Raw genomic sequence first — 14,047 nt, 5'->3', positions numbered from 1 at the left:
TATTTTTTGAAAAATTTCTCGTTTTTCAAACTGTACTTCTGTATTTGCCGGCTACTCCGATTACAGACCTAGGCAGTGGGCAGTAAAATCAATTGTTACACGCCGTCGACGCTGAAATGAGCCAAACTTTCCCAAAGAAGCATTTTACAATCGGCAATTAAATTTAATATTTTTTAACGATCGAAAAGAAAATACTTGTACACACATTTAGTAGCATGTGTGCTTTTGCACAAACGCACAAAGGAATTTTGATTTAAATTGGCTAAAATAGGTGCTATTTACATTGGCTGGGAGGCATGGGAGTCTAATGGTAGCAATGCCAGGCGGCTACTCGCTGACCTGGCGGGGATTCCCTGATGAGACTCATCTGCTCGGAGCCCGTATCGCCCGCCTGATCGCCGCCGATTAGAACCGTGCCCAAGACCAGCTTTTTGCCCATCTTTTTGGTGGCCAAAGTAATCCGGACGGTGATGTCCTGGAGCTGCTCGAGCCTCTGGAGCGGAATGTCGATGGTGCCCTCGCCGGATCCATCGTCCCACTTTGTGGAGAGCGATGGGAAGAAAACGGACGACTTCCAGGCATCTATGTAGATGCCATGCTCGAAGGCAGTGGTCTTCACATAGACCCCCGAGCTGGCTGTGGCCTCCAGCTCGTCCTTCACCTTGTTGGAACAGCGCATCCGTGTGGTAGTCACCCGGAGCAAGTATCGCCCGGAATCCGAATTGGCGGCATTGCTGATGCCCATCTTCCGCTTCATCTCCGCCGTCATTCGCTGCCAGTTGTTGGTGGAGGCTGTTGGTTGGAAGGGATTCGGAGCTGGGGAAGGAGGAGGTGTTGCTGGTGGCATCGTGGGGTCAACAGGTGCCACACACTCCTGGAGATCGCGCACCTCGAGGGCCAGTTCCACGACGCCCTTGGCGGAGTTAACCAGCTAAAAGATAAAAGAATAAAATTTGGTTTTTAAAAGTGGTATGAATATCTATTGCAATATTTTTTACTTTAATCGCCCAATGCGATATACACACTTTATCGACAAGGGCTCGGTATGCTCCTCATTTTGGCTCAAATACCTACAACTTCCTAAGTAATGTCAACAAATTGGAATCGCATCGACTCGATAAGATAACTAATGAATTGACCCATTCTGAAAATTAGCTCAAACATATAAACTGTTCAAATAGTCGTGCCGTGAGTCCCTTTTATTGACAAACCCCCGGAAGGTAAGTGCTTAGCCAGTTGACACTACTTCCACAGTTAGTTTTCAAAAACGTATCATAATATTGCAATTAAAAAATTTTGCTTTCATTTAAATTTTCTGGTTAATTTCTGTTGTTGTTTTTAAAACCGACCCAATGGCAGGAAGCTTTCACTTTGCACAATTAAAGCAAACATCTCCATTACATTTGAAAACACTCAGAGCTCGGAGCTGGGATCTAAAGAGCCACTGCCATGTCGCAGCAGTGTTTTGTAACACCGGGTTCGGGTGAACTTGTTTAGCAATCCAAGTACATACTGTGGGTCAGGTGCAAATGTTTTTCCTACTCACATTGTTATTGCTGGGCGTTGACTTGGCCACCGTTGTGGTGATATCTTTGATAGGCAGCCACAGCTCTTCCGTCGCATAGCTCCCCGTCCGACTGTTGCGCTGGAAGAGCTTCGGTTCCAGATAGCAGGTGACGGAACCTAGTACGGGAAAGGGTTCACAAGTTATATCTAAAAGATACAAACCAAACAGATAGATATTACCAATATTTCTACGCGATTCACTTATCGTTAGTGGTGGCATTGCGTCCCTCGCACTCTCAGACTTTTTCTTGCCCTTATCCTGCCCATTCTGCTTGCCACCAGCCCCGGCTCCGTTCTCCGATTTGGCATCGTTGGGTGCCCCCGAAGTGGGATCCACAAAACGCTGAACAAAGCTGGTACTCTTGTCCTTCAGCGAGCGGTATGTCTTGTTAAAACGATTGAAGTTCTGGTAAAGAAGCATTTTACCAAGGGTTAGGGATATTCTTTTAACCAACTTACTGAGGCTGGGAGTTCCAAGAGAGCATAGACCGTAAAGACCACAAACTGTCCGGTGAAGAGATTTTCCGGCTCCGGATCGGAATTGGTCATTTGTGAGCCATTTGTGCCACCCCGCCGGGAGACATGCTTCATAGAGGATCTAATCAAATACAATATTGGATAAACTGGAGTACAGGGTATCGTGTAGAACATACTTGATATCTGGTACCAGGGGGAACTTGAAGTTTTCATTGAACTTTGGCCACGTGTTGGTCTGAATACTGCTGTCCAGGCGCTTCGTTCCGGGAAATAGCTTCACCTGATATGATGTGGTAGGGGAAAAAATCACAGGCATAATGAAATAATAAATAATTTTAATATGTTTTCAAGGTGCTTCAGAAAATTACAAGACCTATAAATAAAACTCATAAAGGTGTGAAAATATTTCGCTTAAAAAAATCTAATAATTTATTAGTTTTCAAGTAACATCTGGAGCAATATAAATTGTTTTATTTTAGAATAGATACCTTAGTGTTTCAACTTTAAACAAAAACCCATACTACATACATATATTTCGGAATATTTATTTTATTTTCTATTTCTCTCATATTCTAGTTTTTATTTATTGATATAGTCTTGCAAATCAGAGAAAAAAATCCCAATTAGTCAGACTATTTATTAGTAAATCCCATAAAATGCTATTTATTATCATTATTTTAAGAATATTTCATAAGAAACCCAAAGTAAAAGCAAAACATTTAACGACAAAAAATCCCAGAAAAAACTTTGCTTTATTTTGGTTGAGATATTTTCGTATCATGACTAATTAGCACTAAATTACCTTTATCAAATAGCCCTGGACGATCTTGAAGCCGAACAGGGAGGGCAGATGCCGGGCGGCAATGAGATGGACATTGAGCTCCGGCACGCCCGTAGAGCTCTTGCCGCCAATCAAGTCCGGCTCGGAGTTCTTGGGGGTCTCGATGGTGATCTGGAAGCCGATCTCCGGCTCCAGAGCCACGGAATGGCGGGAGGCGCCATTTCCCGACGACTGTTGACCGGGCAATAGGGCCCTCAGCTTGTTCATTGTTCGACCACTCCGGTTACAGCTCCACTCCGGAATGCAACGCACCTACTTTCCATTCGAAGAGGCGATAAATTGTGTAAATGACTTAACACCCGCCGCCGACTTTTCTTATCTGTGACTCGTACTTCTGGCTGATAAAACTTGCCCCACTCCGGCCCCAGCTCGGCCGCCCGGTGAAGAGAGCACCTGGAAAGTGAGCTCCACAGCAGAGAGCTCCAAAGCTTCCTCACAGCTGTTCACTGGAAGGCACTGGAAAGCTCTCTCACGGGGCTAGCGGTTCGCTAGCAAACGAGAGCGGCAAACTTGTAAGTGTATCTTTGGCTTACAAAATCTTAAGATCATTTGCTTAACAGATTAAGATACACTTCACAACACTTTGCATTTCATAATCCAAAAACTTTAATTAGAACTTCAGTTCAGCTCAACTCAGCTCCGAGCACAGAGCAATGTCAAGCCGATGGTCTCGTATTTCGCAACTTGCACTGTTCGTTTGGATGTCAACAAGTGTTTGGGGTCAGTACACAAAGCGGAGCACTTAGCGCGACAATTAACGACTTAAATCGAGAACGAGAATGAGTCTGAAGAATCAGACAGGCGGCCGTTGTTCGCGATCTGGACGCACAACGCGTTCTCCAGCTGTCCCGGCACTCAACTGAAAAGCTAACTTGGAAATTACTTCGTATGCGGCCATAATAATAAGCGTACAATCATAATGCCGACACACAATCGCGCGCACACACCCACAGCTACAGCCAAGATAATAGTACTGACAGGAAAATACATATAGGCTGTAGTAACAAGAAATCTTCTAACTATTCTATAGATTAAATTAGTCACTTATATTAAGGTGTGTACTTAAGATTAAATTAACAAAGATGTCTTTAGAAATGGTACCCTATGCCCCGCTTTTCTGTCTTTTAATCTATCTTTTCTTTTCAATTATGACACATATATTTTTTATAAATTATATATATTTAATTTCCTATAAAGCCCTATTGTTTTGCCGCCAATTGTTGTCAAGAGTGTCTATAAGAAACAAACACACTTCAAGCCCAAGAACCTTTGTTCTCTTCTGACTGTAGACTGTAGAATGCACTGAGATTCTCTTCTCAACGCTGTTGTGTCACCGTTACAAAGAAAAGTAGCTACAAGTATGATGGAAATAACTGCGATCTGTGTCGCTACTCTGCCTCTTACCCAAAGCACACCGTGGAATTAACAATTTAGCGGCAACACTGTAATTGGGTCTTCTTGGGGGGGATATCCGCTTCCGAACGCCACCTCGCCACGCCAAAATAACACCACCCACTGGGGCACATGGTTCACACAAGTAGTTGCGGAGCAGGCTTCAAGAGTAACAAGATTTATGGAGAAACTATGTACTAGTAGAGATTTAAAAAAAAGATCTATTAGGTCTTGAAGATTGAAGAAGATAATACCATTTCTTCAATCTTTCCAAACTTTGGATTGCCAATTCAAGTAATGAACACTTTTTCTAAAGGCAAATAAATAATATTAAATAATACTAAAATAGTATTAATTATTATAAATTCAAAATATTCTATACAAATATAGTTTTAATTATAAAGTAAGTTTCTTTTTATTCTTAGATTATAAAGTTTGGAAAAATAAAATGCAAAACTGGTTGACCTTTTCCAGATTTTTAAAATTTTCTTCATTGCACAAAAGTATGCTATACTTTTTGGTTCAACTTCAAGCAAACACTGAAATCACCTGTAAGAGTGATAAACCCATTACAATTACACATTAACCCAGGAAGTAAACCCATTAAATAAAGTTAAAATGCATAATATTTAAGCTCTCAAAAATAAGTATATACATATATTTAAATAGACATTCATTTAACATAACGTAACGCATGGATGGAATATACAACTGGGAAACTCAACATCAGATCCATATATTCGTGCTTCGGTAAACTGAGATTGTGCGGGAAAATGGCGGGGAGACCATCATCCCGGACGAGTATCCACCTTGGTAGTTATATAATTTAGTGTTGATGCTTTTTTTTTTTAAATAGGTACGAAGTGTGCATGCCCGCGCGTCGTGTCGCCTGTGTCAATGGTATCCTGATCTATCCTAGCTTAGCCTACGGGAACGTGATGGGATAAATGGATGGAGCCTAGTCCACCTCCAGCTTCCTAAAGCTGCCAACGACACCGGCATCAATATCACCGATATCGTTTCCGGCAAAGTTGGCCGCATCCTTGGTGATCTCGATACGCATGTCGTCCAGGGCGAGGATGGCCGCCCGCCGCTTGAGGAGCTTCTGCTTGAACTGGGCGATCATGTCGGCGATGGGAACAGTGCCACCGTACTCCTTGGGCAGAATTGCAGGATCGATCTTTGTCTTAAGGATATCCACATTTTTATGGACCTGCAAGAATTCATTTATGAGTAACACTTCCAAGAAGAAACTGTTAATTTACTTACAATGATGCGCTTCTTCAGCTTGTCGCTGAGCATGGAGACTCCCAGTTCAATGATCCGGTTGGCATAGTGCGGGATGTTGACGAAGTGCGTCTCCTTGTGGCGCATGGGCGTGGAATTCTGGATGCACTTGACAATGCTGCGCAGGTCGGTCAGTGACCACAAGCTAACAAAGCCCATGTTCATGCCGCTCTCGTCGTTGATGTAAACATATCCGGCCACTTGGGAATCCTCATCGTCCAGAAGGGCCTCGCAGATCAGACTGTGCACCCGGGCCATTTGCACCGAAGTAAACTACAAGAAAAAAGTAATATTTAGTTACAAAATAAATAATTAAATAAGTACCATAACAAACCTTGTAGGGATCGAACTTGGCGGCCACCGAGAAGAGAACCTGACGTCCTGTCGAGTCCCGCTGCGGCAACGGCACCAGATATCCATTTTCAAAGATCTCATTGATAGCCGGATCGTTGATGTCCAGCTGCTGGAACCACTGGGGGAATAGCTGGCGGATGGTGAGGTATCTTTCCAGCATCTCGCAGGCGGCCGGCACGGAGAACTTCTTGGTGCGCAGAAAACGCAACAGGAAGACGGCATCGGTGCGGCACTTCCGGATGTGCGGATGCTTGTCGATCCACTCGCGGAACTGGGACAGTGCCTGTCGCCGGATGTTCTCGTCCTCGTGCAACTCCTCCTTGGCCACCTGCTTCATGGCCGGACTCAGTCCGCACACATACGGATAGTCGTAGTCGCCGCCGGCACTGGTGGCCGGTCCGTTAAGCTTCGGTTGTTGCAGCACCTCGGTCTCAAGCACTGCCAAACACGCAAAAAATATATATATTTCCAAATTAAAAACAAAAGCCAAAATTATGGATGCAGAACTTATGTAAAATTTAAAGCTTCGTAAATGCATAATCATTATTTTCTTGCATATTTTACGATCTGCCAAATGGGTTTGGAAATATCCACAAGGCGGAATATTTTAAAGAAATTGCGAAAAAACTTTCGGCTTAAAATAGGATTATAAATAATGGTGTTTTGTTAAAAAAAAATAGGAAAATAAGGCCATTGGAAATGATACATGAGGCCTGATGCTTTACTTTGTAAGTAAAGTGTTGAAAGTGTAAGTTGTGTTTGTTTAAAAATGTTATTCCTGTCACATAAATATAAAAGTTATTAGAATGATTATTTGCATTGGGTTTTAAAAACAAATCCTTTAAAGTGAATAAATACTTTTCTCGATTCTGTCATAGCTTCAAAAAGATAACCCAATAACCTCCAAAAACCATTAAAACTTTTTAAAGTAACTATAGATACTTAAACTCTTAAAAAGCCAGCTGTATTTTAGTATCTCCGCCCCTTAATCATACTTGATAACTTGATAATATCAATTAACTAAATTGAAAACAACATTTTTGCTCTGATTGGGATAAAAACACAGTCAGATGTGGCCACTGCCAGTGCCAGATTTCTTCACAGCTGCCAAGACAAGACACCACCGCCGACACCACCAATTATAATTGGCCGGTTGCCCTTGGTCAGTTACCGAGGTGGTGGCGCGGTTGCGCAACCCGAAATGTTAAAATTCATCGAACTCTCAAGGGTCACCGCAGTTTACTGGACCAAATCAACAAGACCTTATATGAATGTGCATACCAATTAATCCCTCTTGACTTTTGGCTGCACAATGTCAGGGGTCTGGACCGGATTGGTCCACAAATTCAGACTACTACCCATCGCCGATCGTAGACTGGAGACCAGAGACCGGAGTGCAATGGCTTGCGTGGGTCTCCGAGTCTCACAGAAGCTGCCCACAACAGTTTTGCATATTATATGGATATGTATAACGATATATGTATGTGATGACTCCACCACCGGCTCTTGTTGGCCAATCTGGGCAAAAGATGGTGGTGCCATTTCCGCGCTACACCAGCTGATTTGTTTGAGAAAAATAATCTTACGGAGGTCCATTGACCGTGACCCAAAATCTGCCGGCTAACTGATTTGCATATGAATCGAAAGTTTGGTCGGTTTTGTCATTTTGAGGGGACCATTTAAATTTCTACTCGTAAAAACCCAGACGAAGGTCGAGAGAAAGATGAGCCAAGTAACTGAGTGGCCTGTAATTGCGGATCGGATCGGTTCGGGGCGGGCTGTGACTACTATTTTTGGTCAACAAACTGTTTATGACCAGTTGGTTCACTTTCGTGGCCTTCACACAGTTTCCTCAACTGTGCAATCGATCCATCCATCCAACCAACCACTATAAAGGTATATACAATACCCCCACCATACCATGACGTTAAATTGAACGTGTGCTATATAATAGGCCCTCCCTGTTCCCTACTTTGAATATGTCCAATTTAATATGGAATACCGAAAGCTGGGCTTTGGTAACTCGTTCATTTATGGGCCCTGCCATTAAGCCGCGATGAAGATGGCTGTCCACTGAATCTGAAACTGAAACTGAAACATGCGATTTGTAATTTCGTTATCGTGTCTTTTGCGTTCGCTTTCCGCTCTGCCAATTAGCCCCGTCTGGTTACATCACATCTGCCACAAAAGCTGCCAAACTGAAAAGTGTAGTAGTAGTACGTCTTACAGGCCCCCGCGGGCGGCCAATATCTCCGCCGACTTTTTGGTAAGAGTAAGAGTGACAAGAGTGCAGGCTCGAGAAATGCTCAAAACTGGTTTTTTTTTGTTTGTCCCCCCAACCCACTATTTGGCCCAATCCACTCCCAATGCACAGGAGAAAATCTTTACTTTGAACTTGAATTAGTAAGGTAAGATAGTGAGATTTTTTAGCCTAAAAAAGTCTCATTTTTCGTGACTATTTCATCAAAATATAAACCTTTCTTTTTAAACTCAAACATTTCTATATTATATAATGAAATACTAGTCCCATTTCTTTCTGTGCACTTGCCCAATCCCACCCCATGACCGTGCACATTGGCAATATTCGCTTGCCTCTCCTCAACTTTGAATTTCGAATAGACGACCCTACGAGTTTACGATCCGTAAGATTTGCATTTGCCTTTCCGGATTATCATGCAGATTGCATTTTGCCACAATTACGGCAAAGTCCGCTAATGTTCCCCGGATGAGTCGCACTTTATATTCATGTGTCAGAACCTAATGGCGTTGTAATCAGCGTTCAGTGAAATTCATTAACTAATCCCGACACGTTCGTTAGCCAAGGCTCTTTGGCGTTGTTGGTCAAGGCGGATCGGCCCAAAAAAAAAAAAAATCACAAAATAACAGCCATTAGTTGCAGCACCACCTAAGCTTTGGAGGGGAATTTTGATGCCGGGGCGGCCTATACAACCAGAATACAACAGTCGAGGTCGTAGTTATTATTATTGGTCAAAGGAAATCGTCACGTCAATAGCTATATGGATGGGGCCTATGGTGGCGTCCCTGGCAATTGCACAATTGCTTGCCAGCCACTTGCCATGAATATTTATATGCGAACCACACACAAATTGCATTTATACGAGTACGAGTACGTACGGTTTTCCAACCACTTTGGCTTTTATGGCGAAGTTGGCCAACTTCGGCCAAGAAGACCTTGCAGGCCTCTCTGCAGGCCACCAAGCTCCATGGCAATTAAGCCAGCAAACAGAAAACAGAATTACAAAACTCTCAACACTCTCGGCCGTAAAATAATTGGCTGGGGCGCAACCCTCGGAGTGGGTCAATAAGGCTTAATTATTAACCAAGTTAGTGGGTAGATATTTGTTTTGTTTACACCAGAAATGGTGGACGATCTAGCTAGAAATCTTTTCTATTCCTAAACAAAATATAATTTTTTTTCAATTTTTAAAAATTTAATTTAAGTGCTCTAGTTTGAAAACTTTTAAAAGGCCCTCCTAAAAAGAGACATGGCTCAAAGAAATCCAACTATTTTTATTTCCCTAAGTTTCTATTGTAACGTCCTCTTTTTTATTTCATCTCTAGTGGTATCTGTCAACCCGATCTATAAGTATTTCTCCGTTTAATCAAAGCCGAAGCCAACTAATCGCAGACAACAGCCTGCAAGTGTCTCTGCGCATGCGCAACTGCCGCAAAGAGCTGTTGGAAGTACTGGTGAAAGCGAAAGTTTTTCTTGGCCACAAGCTTTTCTCGACCATTTACATAATGCAACCAAATTCGATCCTTCCTTTTTTTTCTTTTTTTTTATCTTTTACTTATATCAGGACTCGTATCATATCAGGTTATGATGTCTTTTTTTTCGTTGGAATTCTCAGCTCAACTCACTTTTGATTTTTGATTTTAGGCACTGGCACTGGGGGATTTCACAACCTGATAATCTTATATAACAATATTTGTACGCTGCTGGATCCACGGGCTCTAATTGTTGGCCGGAATATCCGTGTGGCGTTCCGCTGGCGACTGGCAACTGGCAATTGGCGACGACGATGTGAACGTGGGTACGCTTTGAGCGAAACTGACGATATTCGGTAGACTGAAAATTTATTTAAACCTCGCTTTCGGATGATCGGGTTTCCACTCAGCCAGCCATCGGAGTCATCGGTGGTATGAGTATGAGGGTAATGAGAATTTGAGCTTGAGTGAGAGCAGCCGAGTGGAGCAATACAGACTTACAGGGGATAACATGGCCGGATAACATGGAAAGTGGTTTGCCAATCTCTCTGGCCTTTGTATTATTTTATTCTTGGCCTGGGTCAAGGTGGCGCATGCCACTGATCTTCCTCTAATTGCCGGCTCGTGCACAGTTCAACATGAAACCGTGGCAGGGATCGCTTTTCGTGCTTCCTAGACACAGCCAGTTCAAAGGCTAAATGATGACTTTTAATCTGTAATATCTCTAGCCATCTGAGAGCGTTTTCGCTATGACGTCACCTGGCTGCGATTAACCCAAATGGACTGAACAATTCAAAAATAATTAGACATCCTGACTTAATCGGGAGAACCACAAATAACCACTAATATTTTCATGCTTCATTACTGGAGTTGGCGAGACTAATAGCTTCCGGCAGATATATTTGGCCAAAAAATAGGAATTCCAGATCCAGAGATAGCACAAAATAAGTCCAAAACTATATACAAAAAACTGTTAACTAAAATGTGTAAGAATGCTAGGTACTTTTAAAGTATATAGTATTAACTATAGTATCTAGATCTTGACACATTATTAATAGCTAGAGACAGGCGTTGTAAACGCCTTTGACACTTTAACGACTAAACTCGTTAAAGCATTTTAGTATTACAATTTTCTAACGACTGTCTCTGAGCAACTAACTCAGAACTAAATCCTAAACTTAAAATTTTTAATTAGTCCAAGAACATCATCAAAAAAATGTTCGAGAACTTTATTGCCAAAAACACTTACTGTTTATGATAATTCTACGGACCTATGCCAACATTTTCACCTATCCGGAATACCAAGTCAAACGTGCTGACATAAAGATTCATCGCCCCTAAATACCTTTTTTTAGAAACTAACCCTTCTTTAGAGGTGAAGAAGATAATAAATGGAACAACACAAGCCAATGACCCGGATTAGAATTAAATGTAGAGACATTAAGCTTTTTAAATGTTGTCACACTTCAGTCGCATAACAAATTCATTTAATATTTTTGTATCTACATTAGAATGATAGTGCAGGCTAATTAATTTATTTTACCAGGGCAGCTTTCATCTGGCTTAAAATTCAATGGCAAAGGGATAGTACTTGTGGTTCTGGCCCTTGATCAAATTTAGGGGAACAACCCGGTCACCAGTGTGATATCCATCCAGAACGGACATCTCCTCGGCAGTCAGCTCAAAATCAAAGATATTGAAGTTTTCGGAAATTCGGTTGGTGTTCGATGACTTCGGGATTGGAATGACTCCCAGACCAACCTAAACAATAGTATGCATAAAATATTAACATAATTTAGTAGATTTAAGACTAATTCTAATTACCAAGTAGCGCAGCACCACTTGCGGCGTGGTCTTTCCGTATTTTTTGGCAATGGCCGTCACCTCTGGTGAATAAATAAAGTCGGGCTTTTGAACGTCAGGCTTTGGTTTTCCCAAAGGGGTGTAACCCGTCAGAGTAACGTCGTTCTTCTTGCAGAAGGCTGTCAAAGCCTTCTGGTTGAGAGCCGGCGAGCACTCCACCTGATTGGTGACAGGTTTGATTTCACAGTTGGCCAAGACCCGAGCCAGTTGCTCGCTATTAAAGTTAGACACCCCGATACTGCGTACCAGCCCCAGTTTCACCAACTTCTCCATGGCCTTGTAGGTGTCCAGGTAGTCGACATCGCTTAGCTGCAGGACATCGTTCTCGTCCTTTGGCATAAGGGTGTTCTCGTCAACGTATTTGTAGCCCACTGGCATGTGCATCAGATACAGATCAATGTACTCCAGGCCAAAGTTGTTCAGCTGCTTGCGGCAAATTCCCTCAACGAGTTCGGGATCATGGAACACATTCCAAAGCTGAAAATAAAATCTATTAATAACTTCCCTTGTGATATTTCCACTGTCAGTACCTTAGTAACGAGGAAAATGTCATCCCGCTTGACAACTCCTTCGGCTATTTTATCCCGAATCGCCTTTCCAACTTCCGCCTCGTTTTGGTAGAAATAGGCCGTGTCGATGTGACGGTAGCCAATATCGATAGCGTGTTTCACAGCAGCTTCTCCTTCATTATCCTTGGACTGAAAGTAAAAAGTAGCTTATGCCTATTTTCTTTTTTTTTAGGTAGAAGAGATGTGTTTTTTTATTGTTCCAATATGGAAGATAATAGTCCGAAAACTACGTTATCCTGAAGTGCGATTCAGCGAAAGGACAATCAGAGTGGCTGAACATCGGGAACGGACTAATCGAAATGATATCCAGGTGTATTTACATGAGCAACGAGAGCTTCAAAGGGAGAGATACAATAGGCTGCTGATGCCCCGAAATCAGCGACGAAAGCGTTTGAAATAACTTGTAACACATTTAAATTTATATTTTATTAACTAGAACTGAGGATTATTAAAAACCTAATTCTAATACGGATAGTGCTGATGGTTCTTGGCTTTCTCAAACTTCCAGAGTCGTTGCCCACGATTGAAGGACGACAGTTGCTGTAACTCCTCTGGAGCTAGGCGAAAATCGAAGATATCGAGGTTCTCGTTTAGATGATCCTCTTGGGAGGCCTTTGGGATAGGCACTGTGCCAATATCAATCTGCAAATCGCACATATTTTTTTACCAAATAAAGACTTTTTATTTTTTTTTTTGTACCATATATCTGAGTATCACTTGAGCTGGAGTTTTGCCATATTTGGCCGCCATAGCCAGGACACTGGGATCCTTGAGGTATTCAGGTGTTGGTCGGCCGATCGTAGGGCGACCAAGTGGCGAATAGGCCACAACGGTGATGTCGTGCCTCTTGCAGAGTTCAATCAAGGGTGTTTGCACCAAACCCGGGTGGCATTCAATTTGAAGAGCCACAGGTTTTATTTGGCAACTTTCAAGCAATCTCTCCAACTGATCAGCGTTAAAATTGGACAATCCCAGGCTGCGTACTTGGCCCATTTCCACAAGCATCTCCATGGCCTTATAGGTGTCCACATAATCTACATCGCTACGGAGTCCACTCTTTCAGATTAGTTTCTGGGTGGAAGGGATTTGGGTGTCCAACACTCACTTTGTCCATAGTTCCCCATCAACATGTGGCATCAGATCCTCATCTGAGATATAGTGTACACCCACAGGCGAATGCATCAGATAGAGATCTATATAGTCCACTCCCAGAGCTTTCCGTTGCAAGTTGCAGGCGTGCTGCACCCTCTCCGGGTTGTGGTATATGTCCCACAGCTAGGTATTGATTTCTTATATGTACCTTCTTGTATAAACATTCCAGTGAGTTCCTTCTGACTCACCTTTGTGACCAGGAACACCTGCTCCCGTCTCAATTTCTGCTGGCACACAAACTCACCCAGTACTTTTCCTATTAAACCCTCATTGCGATACAAATAGGCTGTGTCTATATGTCTATATCACGATTCTAGGGCGTGCCGCACTGCAGCCTCACATCGAGATTTTTTCAACTATGATAACATATGTATAATATATAAGATTTCACAATTTTTGGAAAGTGAAATGTTCTAGCAACAAATCGAAGATATGATTTTACGACATAATGATAACAATATTCTATATGTTTGTAGCTTACATTATAAGTTCCCAGGCCCAATATTGGCATCTCATAGCCATTGTTCAGCTTGACAGTCGGAGCGAGCTTCATCTTGAAAGGAAATTAATAGATTAATTCAAAAGAATAAAAATTGGCAAGCCGGTTATAAAGTTAGTGTGGCAGCACACGATACCGCGCCCATACCCAAAGCTTTGGCCAACAGGTGTTACCGATAACAATATCGATTGTTAATAAATAACTTATGTAAAAAACATAAAAGTTAAATCAATAATTTCTAATAATTTATAGTTTGCTTTTATAAATAAAATGGTAATAAAAAATATTTATAAATATTTTATTAAAAATATTTAAAAT

The 14,047-nt window shown here is 42.1% G+C and overlaps 4 protein-coding genes and 1 long non-coding RNA gene across 6 annotated transcripts; 1 reads left to right on the top strand and 4 right to left on the bottom strand.

Annotated features, from left to right (window-relative positions):
- Positions 1 to 142: 142 nt before the first annotated feature.
- LOC6506652 lies at positions 143 to 3,983 on the bottom strand. Of its 2 annotated transcripts, none has more exons than XM_001957436.4 (6): positions 2,846 to 3,983; positions 2,220 to 2,323; positions 2,026 to 2,164; positions 1,747 to 1,972; positions 1,547 to 1,683; positions 143 to 931 (listed from the first exon to the last, which is right to left on the bottom strand). In XM_001957436.4, exons 1-6 carry the CDS (start codon positions 3,089 to 3,091, stop codon positions 305 to 307), a joined length of 1,479 nt encoding a protein of 492 aa, XP_001957472.1. In that variant the 5' UTR covers positions 3,092 to 3,983; the 3' UTR covers positions 143 to 304. The 2 variants fall into 2 exon arrangements, with proteins under 2 accessions (XP_001957472.1, XP_014764859.1); XM_014909373.3 differs by having other exon boundaries at positions 1,747 to 1,951.
- Positions 3,984 to 4,884: 901 nt separating this feature from the next.
- LOC6506651 (clavesin-1) lies at positions 4,885 to 10,012 on the bottom strand. Its single transcript, XM_001957437.4, has 4 exons — positions 9,800 to 10,012; positions 5,898 to 6,355; positions 5,546 to 5,836; positions 4,885 to 5,489 (listed from the first exon to the last, which is right to left on the bottom strand). Coding segments are annotated over exons 1-4 (1,005 nt in total). The 5' UTR covers positions 9,801 to 10,012; the 3' UTR covers positions 4,885 to 5,234.
- Positions 10,013 to 11,086: 1,074 nt separating this feature from the next.
- Positions 11,087 to 13,871, bottom strand: LOC6506650 (1,5-anhydro-D-fructose reductase). Its single transcript, XM_001957438.4, has 4 exons — positions 13,712 to 13,871; positions 12,040 to 12,207; positions 11,471 to 11,986; positions 11,087 to 11,407 (listed from the first exon to the last, which is right to left on the bottom strand). Exons 1-4 carry the CDS (start codon positions 13,781 to 13,783, stop codon positions 11,210 to 11,212), a joined length of 954 nt encoding a protein of 317 aa, XP_001957474.2. The 5' UTR covers positions 13,784 to 13,871; the 3' UTR covers positions 11,087 to 11,209.
- Positions 11,282 to 12,550, top strand: LOC116655788. Its single transcript, XR_004310847.2, has 2 exons — positions 11,282 to 11,417; positions 12,251 to 12,550. It is a non-coding gene; the product is annotated as an uncharacterized LOC116655788 (long non-coding RNA).
- Positions 12,476 to 13,705, bottom strand: LOC6506649 (aldo-keto reductase family 1 member A1-A). Its single transcript, XM_032454113.2, has 4 exons — positions 13,419 to 13,705; positions 13,184 to 13,353; positions 12,778 to 13,120; positions 12,476 to 12,720 (listed from the first exon to the last, which is right to left on the bottom strand). Exons 2-4 carry the CDS (start codon positions 13,258 to 13,260, stop codon positions 12,541 to 12,543), a joined length of 600 nt encoding a protein of 199 aa, XP_032310004.1. The 5' UTR covers positions 13,261 to 13,353; positions 13,419 to 13,705; the 3' UTR covers positions 12,476 to 12,540.
- Positions 13,872 to 14,047: the final 176 nt, after the last annotated feature.

This window comes from Drosophila ananassae, chromosome 2R (genome assembly GCF_017639315.1).
Source record: "Drosophila ananassae strain 14024-0371.13 chromosome 2R, ASM1763931v2, whole genome shotgun sequence".
Taxonomy (NCBI): Eukaryota; Metazoa; Arthropoda; class Insecta; order Diptera; family Drosophilidae; genus Drosophila; species Drosophila ananassae.
This window is presented reverse-complemented; position numbering and strand designations above follow the sequence as displayed.